The 12241-nt window shown below is 33.6% G+C and overlaps 1 protein-coding gene across 1 annotated transcript in view; it reads right to left on the bottom strand.

Annotated features, from left to right (window-relative positions):
* LOC129218876 (lysine-specific demethylase 6A-like) overlaps positions 1-12241 on the bottom strand; it is a 72677-nt gene that overhangs the window by 33181 nt on the left and 27255 nt on the right. Inside the window, exons 3-4 of the mRNA XM_054853197.1 lie at positions 6255-6348; positions 4851-5249 (exon numbers count right to left, since the gene is read on the bottom strand). Of these exons, the coding sequence (XP_054709172.1) occupies positions 4851-5249; positions 6255-6348 (493 nt within the window). The remainder of the gene's footprint in view (positions 1-4850; positions 5250-6254; positions 6349-12241) is intronic.

The raw sequence follows: 12241 nt of genomic DNA, 5'->3' as shown, positions 1-12241 counted from the left end.
CTGATAAAAAACTACTAAGAGAAGTGAAACAAGAAAACTCACCCATTTCCAGGCATTGGATCCAGAAATTCAATTTTTTTACCATAGCTTCAATTTTATCATATACAACGAAAATATTAACAACTGCACCTTGCAAGGATAGATTTAATTCATTTAATTTTGAAAAGATGTCAGCTAAATATGCAAGCCTTTGCATCCAAAGAGGATCGATTGGACTTCTGACTTCAATTCAAATAAGTGTGTCAAAATTTTGCCACGGGAAAGCCATCTAACTTCTGTGTGAAGAAGTAAAGTAACATGAAGGCTTCTCAACTCCTCACAAAGCGCGTGAAATAGGCGATTTGTGGCACGTGATTTTATGAAATTTACAATTTTTACCGCATCATTCAAAGTAGCGGATAATTCTGCGGGAATACGCTTACATGCTAATGCTTGTCTATGAATGCAGCAATGAGTCCATTCAATTTTCTCGTTAATCTTCTTTACTCGCACCACAAAGCCAACAAATTTTCCTGTCATTGATTTTGCACCATCCGTGCACACACCCACCCACAAAGACCAATCTATTCCATTTTCTTCAAAGTAACTGTTGACCAGTTCGAAAATTGCTTCTCCAGTTGTGTTGGTTTTCAAAGGTTTTGCAAATAGTACATCTTCTTTAATTGTATCGTTAAAAATATACCTAACATAGACAAGTAATATTGCAGCGTTTGCTACATCAGTCGACTCATCAAGCTGGATCGCAAAATTATTCTCTTTTATTCTATTCACAAGTTCTTTCTTCACATTACTTGCCAAATCAGTAATTCTGCGTGATACTGTGTTGTTGGATAACGGAACCAGGTCAATTTTTTTTGCTGACTTTTCTCCCAGCATACACTTAGCAATATCTTTAGCACACGGTCCAATTAAATTTTCTGCAATTGTATGTGGCTCTCCAGATCTTGCAATTCTATAACTGACTCGATATGAAGCTTCAAGGGCCATTTTACTATCTTCGTTGGATTCTAACAGGAACGTAGAGACGCTACACTTTTTATTATATTCCAATTTTCTTTTAAAATATTCGATAGGTTTGTCCTTGTGTGTCGGATGCTTTGTTTCGAGGTGTCTTCTCAGAAGTGACGGTTTCAAACTGCTGTTCGCTAGAACTTCGTTGCAGAGAAGACAAAGCGGTCTAGGTTCAGACTCTTCTCCAGTAAAATAAAAGCCCATTTGTAAATAGTCACTGTCATATTTTCGCTTTTTTCTCCCCTAGTTCACTTTTCTGTTTAGTCGGGGGAGGCGGCAGTTCATTACAGCTATCTATTTCAATATCTTGTGTTGATTCGAAAGTTACTGCTGATGTTGAGGGTTGATCGATTGACTGCTTGTCCATTTGTCGCTCAACCAAACTACCAGTTTTCAACCATCGATCCATAACAGTAGAAAGTTATTAAATCATAAAAATTACCAACACGATTATAACTTCACAAACAGAGTAGCAAGTTCACGTAGCAAAACCAATTGCAAACAAAATCACTTGTTTTCAAGCATCTCTAAAGTATCTCTAAATACGTCTGTTAACAACTATTTCCCCAGAACTATCAGCATGCTGATGTTATATATTTTTGAAAACGAACAGATGGGTAAAATCCAGTAATAAATTTTAAGTTTGGAGCCTTTTGCTGTCATGTCTGCTATTCGATGACTGAATTCGACGGAAATTCCCGAGTTATATTTCAACCAGATTAGAAATAATACCCCTATGATGCATTGTTTGAGAATTCTTTATTTTTTTCGACATATGTATATTATGTATATTGTTTGATTGACTCCACGCGATGGCGCCTTTTTAAGGTCATCGTGATCCCCGCCACAGCTTAATACAACGTTTCTGCATGGCGCCTCGCAATAAAGAAGGAAGCATATCTCTTTTTGTTGTCTATCGAAAAAAAAATGAGAAAATTTCTTTTTAACCAAGATTATAAAACCGCTGAAAGATTTTTTTTTTTTGAGCTTAATACAAGAGTCTGGCGCATTTTCAAATTAAAAAAAAAATTAGTAACTATGTGTGCAAATTGAATATTTTATAATTTTTTACCAAACTAGGAAAAATCCGCCATTGCACCGAAATTTTCGCGAACCCCCTTCCTGCACCTCGCGAACCCCTGGGGGTTCGCGAACCACCGGTTGGGAACCTCTGCTTTAAACGCTTGTTGAAAGAAAATTTCTAACTTGACTGTATAATTTATTAAAATCTACTTTATAATTTTAAACTTTTGAAGGACAAAAAATGATCAAATATGTTATAAATTTTCATGTATCACAAAACCTTTTTGTTAAATCAATTACTAACCCATGATGCAATATGATTCACAACAGTTAACCAACCTCAAAAATAATGACTTAACAATAAACTTAAGAACAATATTAAAACATTATGTTCATTTGTTTCATCAAAAATATATTGCATAATGTGATAAAATGTTCAAGATTTTCAAGAAAATGCACTGTAAATATAAAACAAGAAGAAAAAATATCACATTTACAAAGATTTTGCTGAAAGACATTTGTAAAATAGTAAGGACCATGCAGAAGATGAGATTTGGAACCTATCGCCCTTTCAAAAAAATGTGTTGTTGCAGTAAAAGAGCAAAACATTGATATTTTTAATTGCTTTTGAAAAATAAATGTGAATGCTATGTTGTGATACATAAAAACACACTACAAAAGCTAGTACAATTTGAAAAAACAATCTACTCACACACATTATTTTTAATTCCTTGTTAAACCCTTCTTGGAAATGACAGGCCTGCTTCTCTCATCTTTTTATTCTTAAAGAAAAAGAACTATTTGTGATGGATTTTTCAATTTTGACTCTAATATTTTAATTTGAATTACAGGCTTCTGCAGACAAAGTAACAACAATGTTGATGCGTACAATTTCTATTTGAAACCTATTTTGGCGGCCCATCTCAGGGGTGATTGTGACTCCATGAAAAAATACCTGAACTTTTTTCCAAGAAGAAAAAGTGTTTTGATGGGCATACATATACACATTACGTGTATGCACACATTATTTATATACATAATTATTTGTTGGGGATAAAACTCGAAGTTTTAATTGGAATTTTTAATGTCCATGTGCATGGAGAGAATTAAATTCCTTTAATTTTTCTCATTTCTAAAAATTTTTCAAAGAATGTTTTATTTTCCTCCATTGTATCTGAATCCTTAACCATTTATTACATTCATTTTCTAAAAGTGCATAAATATTTCAGAATTAAATAAGTTTGGGGCAAAAGGGGCAGAATGTATTATGATCACTGCGCAATAGAGCTAGGCGATATCCGAATTTTAATGCCACGATATATCGCTCTCCAAATATCAATTATATAAGTCGTTAAATTCAATATTTAATGGGGGGGGGGGGACTGTAAAACCTATTACATAAGCATCTACAACAGAGAAAAGATATAAGCCATCTTGGTGAATAAATATTTTAGCAATTTAATCTAATAATATAGTTATAGCAAGGATTTTCATGTGTTGGTGTCGGTAGGGGAGGGGGGGGGGGGTCATGAAGCAGATTATACCACAGAAACTTTTGGAGAAATTAATTTAGAAGAATTTAAGTCTTTTTATTAGTGGGTGGCAATTCTTGAGGGAAAAGGGGGCTTGGTAAAATTGAGGGGTGCCATCGCAGTCGGGTGGAATGGGCAACCCTAGTCACATCATCTGCATATTAAGATATGCAACAGAGAAACGATATTAGACATCTTGAAAAGAAAATATTAAGGGGGAAAATATCAAGTAACGCTCCTTTCTCTTCTTATGTAGCCTTTATTCCATCTCTCACCCCAGCTGTTCTTCAATAATTACTATAGAGATTGGAAAACATGACGGTAGCTTACGCTTTATACCAAACGAAACATCTTCAATTTGGACTTTCGGCGTTTCATTAAGCATCGACCTAAATTTTACAAAAGTGGGTTTTTCTGAGAATATAGGATGGTTTCGGTATTTTCGAAGATGAAGATACCGGAAATCAAGATGTAAATACCGGAAATCCGGTAAAATACAGGAACACAATCACCCCTGCCACCTATTGTTTTCCACTTTGCTGTGCTTTTTGTAATGATATGAGTTGAAAAATATCGGAAATGTTAACATGACAGCGGCTGCTGGGAAGCTATTGAGTGTATTATCAATTCGGTTTTTCTAATTGAAGCTTATCATGGATTTTAATAATGTACTGAATATTTCTGTTTTCGTTTAAAAATTCAATAAATAAATTAATAAAACTTGGCGGCCTTTAGTTGGGTAATCTGAATAAAACACATTCTGAGATATTTCTAAATGCAGTCAACTCACGACTATCCACAGAATAGGGTGGCATGGTAATCATGGATAAGTGAAAACCACCGATAATCCGAATGACAGGTAAAAAGCGATACTAGTGCTATAGCTAAATATATGAATAACATTCACACATACATTTAAATTATAGCGAAAACAATAACATTGAACAAATGTAAATTTTTACATTTATAAAAGTTAAAAAAGAACAATAAAACGGAAATTGGTAGATTGTACTTTGAATTGACATCACGACATTTCCCTTAAACTCCCCGTCAATGAATAGAAATTTCGCTAACAGAGATAAGAGATTCGTTATGAAGTCAATCAGAAGCAGAATGCTACTAATTGTTTTCCTAGAATAGGGCTGGAATTCAAGGGCTTAGTTTATTGGAACTAAAATTCCAACTTAATCTTCAACGCTGATAGAAGTTATTGCATACAGAATTCAGCATGTGTGTATGCACTTAATTTTACAAAAAAAAATACTGATATACACATTTACACACCTTTTCCATTACTGCCATTTAAATAGCACTTAAGAGCGTCTTGTGATTCTCCACAGCTTTCATAGAGAAGTCCTAAATTTGTCCAAGCTTCAGTATGCTTCTTTTCAAGTTGCACACTGCATATGTATGCTTGCAAAGCATCCATTGGCTGACTTTGTTGCTGATAAAGGACCCCTATGGAGCACCAAACGTCTGCATTGGCCTCCACCCTATCCACAGAGTTTCGATATGAAACAAATGCATCATGAACTTTTCCAATACTTGCAAATGTGCGACCTAAGAAATATAAAGACTGTCCATTCGTTGGGTCTGCTTCAATAGATTTCTCTAGATAATGAATGCAACTGTTTTGTCTTTGCTGTTTGTCACCAAGAGCATCAATGGTATGATACATCCAGCCTGAAAGTAATGTTTGATGTTATGCAAGAAAAATATTTAAGACGAAGACATTGAAAAGATAGTAAAAACTTTCAATATAAAAAACTAAAACTAAATTTCTTAAATATTATTTGATAAGATATATATTAAGTACATCAAGAGGAGTTTTATGACATTATTATCGAGTACTTATAGGGGTATTGTTGAGCTGAGGAGTGTATAGAGATATTGTTTTTAAATTTTTTTAATGAAAAAATCCAACAGTGATTAATATGAATGATTTTTTCCCCTCTGATGTTAAAGGAATGATATGACAGAATTTGCAAGTTACCAATAGATTGCTAACCTTATTAATGTAAATTGCAAAAAAAAGAAGAGAGTGGAAGTCATTATTTTCTCTTTGTGATTGATTAATTTAATTGCAACAATTTTTGCTGCAACAATTTCTGATAAGTTTCTGTTATTCCACAAACGTTATCTTTAGTTTATCCCAGCCCAAATCACTGGAAGTATTTAAATTTTAAAATTAAAAAAACAAAAATTGCAAATGATATCATTTTTAATCAAACGTGCAGTCTCATAAATCCATTACACATTAAAAATTAAAATAAATGTAAAATATAAACATATGCAGTTGGCTCTCTGTTTAATGACTTTCAAGGGACCACAAAAAATCGTCCCTTAAGTAGAATGCTTTTAACACCACAGTGGACCATCTGGGACTGTGAAAAACCATCTTTAAACAGATTAAGTCGTTAAATAGAGCGTCGTTAAACAGAGAGCCTGCTGTATACATATAATTTTAAATAAAAATAAATACACAAAAGAGCTAGACATGATTATTAAACCTGAATGCAGATGTATGAATATATGTTGTGATACATTGTACGCATGTAATTTGTAGAAGGGGTTTTAAAAAACCTTTTATAAAGTGATTCTAGTTCATTATAAAGTAAAACAAAATAAAGCTAAATTGGTTTCTTAAAATAATATTAATAAATGTATAATGAACAACAGGAGTACAACCTAGCTGCTTAGATGCTTCAGCTCTGACAATCGAAGGCAGTTCTTTTTCATCAATAAGCTGTTCATATGCCTCTTTGGCTTGTTGGTACTTGCCCTAAACACATTGAACATCAATTTTAATTAAAAACTATACCAAAATTTTATTAATATATATACTGTCATAGATCTATAAATTAGAATTGACAAAAATTCTTGGACAGTTTAGTAGTTTTTAGTTTCTGTGAGAGCATGTAATAAAAAGATATAAAGAAGACACATATAAAATAGCAAAAACATTCTGAAGGTGTTTATTTTAAGAAATTTATTTTATTTGGCAATTTCATTTTATTACTGGTAAATAAAATGGCAATGAAGCAGTAGAAGATTGTTTCACTCTTTATCCTTCACACTTGTATTTTAATACATTTTTATATTATTGTACTGTCAAACCTTGATATCATGTAGGGGAATATGAGGCAAAGTGAAATATATAAGAGATGACTGAGCTTTTTCAAAATGAACGGAATGGAAATTTGTTTTGAAGTTTATAGTACATAAAGAAAGAACATTGCATTTTATAGTAAAACATCCATTGAAACAGTATTTTTTATTTTTGGCAGTAAATTTGTGCCTTTAAAAAAAAAGTGGAAAATTTTCACTTTTTTTTTCATGGGGGCAAAGTGAAAAATAAAATATTTTTCCAATGAAATATTTCCTATTTGATTATAAAAAATATATGTCTGATCAAATAAATCAGTAAAGAAAAAGTTCAATGAATAAATGAAAAGATATTGAAACAATAAACAAAAATAAATAATAAACAATTTATTTTTATTTATTTTTTTCTAATGGTGGCTGCCTTCTAACCCTATTAAGCCTTATGCAGACCTAGCGCGATCCCCTGATACGGTATCCAGTCTTTCATGTGCCACCATTTAGGCACAGGATGTCAATGGCACGGATAATTTGGACGCCCAGTTTCCACCAGATGGAGGCACCTGGGCTCTCTTTTGATGCGAAATGGCACTAGGAATTTAATTTAGCCAATATAGGGATATTCTATAGGGATATTCTAAGCCAAATGAATACTCAAGGGATTTTTTACAGCCAAATAATTATGCGGCATTGGTGCTGCTGATTTTCTGCATCTCGAAAATCCACTGACTAGCCAGCCCAGGTCAGAACCTGGATCCAGAGGCGTAAAAGGCCAGCAGCTAACCATCACGCCACCAGCCGGGCAGTTATGAGGCAGTAAAAAGCAAAGAGATGAAAGCGGATGTTTTAAAGTTTTGAGTAACATGTGTTTGAAGTTCAGATCCCAGGGAAGCTTTCATTGAATTTTTTTCTAAATTATGCTCTATTGCAGTACCTACTATATATATTTTTTTTCGGTTCCAAAGCAGAGGAGAGGTTCTCCTATCATGTACTGATTATCTGCAAATTTTTAATTTTGTCACTTACATCCCTTTGATTCAAACTGCCTCAATTTGAAGTAAAACAAATGAGTGAGTAAAAGAGTGTATAAATAAGAAAATAAGTCTATGAATGAACAAAAAGTGAATTACTAAATGAAGGAATAAAAATGAATTAATTAATAATTGAATATGCAGCTAATTTAGTAAATAAACTATTTCACTTTGCCCCGCATGTACTTGACTAATTTGACAAAATACTTAAAATACAAATTAGATTAATATTAACTAAACAAATACTTCACCAAATATTAGAAGATCTCAATTAATATTTAAAATGTTAATAATAAGAACTTTCATTTTGTAATAACAAAAATACTTTTTAACTTACAAAATATTACAATCATAATGCTTGATGGTATTTTTTACCCGACTCGAATAGACTATATGTGCTACTATCTAGGTGAAATATTACCAGATAGGTGGCACTAAAAGCAGGGTAAATATTTCACCATTTCACTTTGCCTGGCTATTTCACATTACCCCACATTCCTCTAGCTCCTTATCTCAAAACCCTTGACATCCCAAAAAAATTTGCCCCTGCATTTTACATAAAAATTCTGATGTTTTTTCCATATTTATCTTGAAATTTATTTTCTGAAACCCTCAATACGTTTTCACACAGAGGCAAATTTTTAATTGCTGTTTTTCCTAGGCAATATTTGTAGTACAGTAGACCCTCGTTTTACGCGAGTATATTTTACCCGGTTTCGATTATATGCAGTTTAAGATTTGACACCTTTATTTTATTTTACGCCGATGAGTTTCAGTTGCATGTTTGAATCCATGGAGAAGCCTGGAACGTTATTTTTTCAAATATAAACCTTGAAATGGCCACTACTGAAGCCCTACTAAGCACTGGCCACTACTAGTGTTTACCTTATATAGTACAGTAGACCCTTGTTTTACGCGTTTCTACTGTATGGGTTTATTTTACGCGGTTTGGATTATACAGGATTTAAGATTTGACACTTTTATTTTATTTTACGCGGATGCGGCAATGCAAACAGATTAAATTTTTCCCTCTTTCAAAATCCAAACTCCTAAAGATAGCTGAGTACACGTAATAATTTTGGCGTGCTAATAATCGAGCTTGGGCCACCGGAGACATTTTATGTAATTGGTTCCAAAGCTCTTTCCAGAAGTAAAGTTATTACACTCACACAGTTCAGAACTCACTGGAAGAAGAGCTTTTAGGAGTGACGAAGGCGGCCAAAACCAACGAGGATCGGTGACACACAAACAAAAACGTTCACATTGAAAATTTTGAGCCATTCCTAGACAATAGAAATGATCCTTCTGATTTGTTAATGAAGGAAGATTCTATCATGGAAATGATGCAAGTGATCATGGAAGCATTAATGCTCTGCAAAGAATTACAGAGAAAAATTCTTAATGACTGACAAAATACTATCATAGCCAGCTCCTCTTTATAAACAGAACATGAAATTAATTTATGTTTCCTTCATGCATGTTGCACATAGAAGTTGATTAAGTACACATTAAACTTATTATACAATTAGTCATCACTAGAATGAAGTGTTTTGTTATCTACGGAACCAAATCTCTATTTCAACAATAGTATTAGGTTCTCAATTTACGTGGTTTCGATTTGCGCAGCATTTCCGTAGAACGTAACCTCCGCGTATAACGAGGATCTACTGTAGACTTAGTTTTGGCGACATCTGCTTGTAGCTTTCATCCTTTTCCTGGAAAGTATAATAGGAGATTGAGGTGAGTAATAGGGAGTGTTAGTATGAGGGGGTGCTGTAGTCTTTTTTTGTCTATTTTCCGCAAAGTTTAATTCTGTACTTTTCTTTGGAACACTTGTTTGAGGACAAGAGATGACTTTTCCGTAGCTCAAGTGACAACGGGAAACTGTGTTTCTCATCATTCTGTGCTTTTAGTTCCACAAAATAGCTGATGAAAAACTTAAAACTGAATGGAATGTGCTTAAAGATAAATTAGAACTTTGAAGTCTGTAGATGAAAAAAAAAAAGAAACTAATAAGTCAAAATTGCCACAAATTTCAAAATAACTGATAGTTATGCAAAGTTATGCAAAGTGGTTGCAAGGTACATATATAAATATATATATATTGCATGTGTGTGCAATCGTGAGAGTTACTATTGTAAGATTTTCAAAACCTTGATAACTTGAAAAATCAATATTTCGAATTTTTTTCTCTTCTTGAAAGATTCGAGATATCATGGTTGCAATGTACTTACAACTTAGTTTGTGCAACATATCACCAAAGAAATATTGTTTACAGTCGACTCTCGCTACAACGCGATTCGAGTTACGCGAAAGGGCTATAACGCTAATTTTTCACGAGCAACGAATTTTAGAGCTAACGCGAATTCCTCGTAGACAACATTAAGTTATTTTGGAAGGATGAATTGGTTTTGTTATTGGCGACTAAATATTAATTTCTTGAAATGTTATTACATCCCTTTAGCATCACTGACAGGGAAAGTTCTCACACCAAACTAGTCTACTCATCGCTTTGTTAGTGCATCAAATAACCACTCAGCATCTTTCATTTATTTATTTTTTATTCTAATTATTAAAGTTGATGAAATATAATGACACCTTAGTGCGCTGTTTCATCCAGTTTGAAGATGGGAAGAAAAAGAAAGTTTCTGCCAAAAAAAAAAAAAGAAAGGTTAAGATTCTCGAAATACTTGAACAACTACGAAAAGCCGAAGGTAGCACGACAATAAGTATGAGGGAATCTTCCATGTGTAATTAAAAGTCAAAACAAAAAGATATCAGTAAAAGTTCAGATCTTAGTTTCAATATTAAAGCTTGCTGAGTAGTGCCTAAGCAAAGCATGAAGTAAATAAGTATTTTGAAAATGGAAACTGCCCTTGTACCATGGATCAAAGAGATCAGGGAGAGAGGCTGTTGCATAAATCGAAACATTATAAAAGAAAAGGCGAAGCAAACGTATTTAAAATTATATTAAAAAAGAATAAGGATCCGATCATGGAGCATAAATCATCACCATCTTTGTTTTTCAACTCATAAATATTATTGCTGTATCTACGGCACAGTACTATTATAGTGCAGCTTTTATTATCCTACTACATAATGTGCATGCCATGTTGTTTTATTTTATGTCTTTCCCTCTTATTGATCATTTATTTTGTGAATCTTCAAGTATTTTGTCTTTATCTTTTTTACTAATAATAAAGCTGAAAGTCTGGAACTCTGTCTGGATGTCTGTGACACGCACAGTGCCTAGACCATTCGGCTGAGTTTCATAAAATTTGGTACAGAATTAGTTTAAAGCATGAGGGTGTACATCTTGAACCAATTTCAATGTTGTTCCTTTTCTATTCCAGTTTTAAGAAATATTTTCCGAGCAAATTATCATAACATGGATGAGGGCAAATCACCATAACATGGACGAGCAAATTATCATAACGTGGAACATGGGCGAGCAATTGAACATAGCAAATTGGCGAGAAATTCATCATCCATTATTTGTAAATATGCTAACCAAATAAAGCTAGTATAAGCTAACCAAATGACCTCTTAATTTTCTACTATGGACAAAGCCGTGCAGGTGCCGCTAGTGTTGAATAAAACGGCTTTATTTTTTTAATTTTTAAAAACAGTAAAAGTTCAGCTCTTTATGTAAGAAACTGCAATGTATAGTTGAGAAATGCTTTGAAGCAGTTTAGGAGGTGTTTAACAGTTTCTAAAAGAATTTGGTATGTTTCCAAAAAATTGTATATGTACATTTTTCTACAACACGAAATTTCGACTTATATGAGGAGTCTTGCAACGTATCCCTCGCGTAAGTTGGGACTCGACTGTACCTCTGATAAAGATGAAAACCCTTTTCTGGACACAAAATGCAACTACACCCATAGAATAAGGGCTTTTCAAGACTGCCCTTATCGAAAAAGTTGATAGAGACTTAACTTGCCTTTGTATTACTGAGACTATTTGCAACTATTCTTATCTTAATGAAAGCTTAGGGAATATGTTTCTATACAGTCAAACCCCTCTATAGCGAACCCGGGATATAGCGATCTCCCGGTTGTAGCGAACCTTTTAATTGGTCCGAACTGAAGCCCTATGTCATTAATACAATTTCATATGCTTATAACGATCCAGAAACACGAAAAAATCGGCTATAACGATCCTAAAATGTCTGATTTTTCAAGTTCTTCTTTGCACATGCCCCAATGAAATTCATTAGCGATTGTTCTCTCAGCAAACTCCATCTTCTACAATTCTCAACCCTTTTTCTAGGAAATCTCTAGTCCAAACCACATTCCTCATTTATTGTTCCTTGCAAGAGCAGCTGCTTCTTCAGGGGGGGGGGGCGAGCCGGTTTTCAAGCTCCCTCAATTTTCGCAACTGGTTTTAGTCAGAGGACGAGATAATTGGCCACTCGTGCGTTTGCTCTGATTTTTAGTTTAATTTCCACTGCGGATAATCGTGTGAACTAGGTAGAAATCATCATGGCCAGGCGAAATAAAGGCAAAGCATTTTCTGTTGAAGAAAATGTGCAATTAATTC

The sequence above is a fragment of the Uloborus diversus genome, chromosome 3, assembly GCF_026930045.1.
Source record: "Uloborus diversus isolate 005 chromosome 3, Udiv.v.3.1, whole genome shotgun sequence".
Classification (NCBI taxonomy): domain Eukaryota; kingdom Metazoa; phylum Arthropoda; class Arachnida; order Araneae; family Uloboridae; genus Uloborus; species Uloborus diversus.
This window is presented reverse-complemented; position numbering and strand designations above follow the sequence as displayed.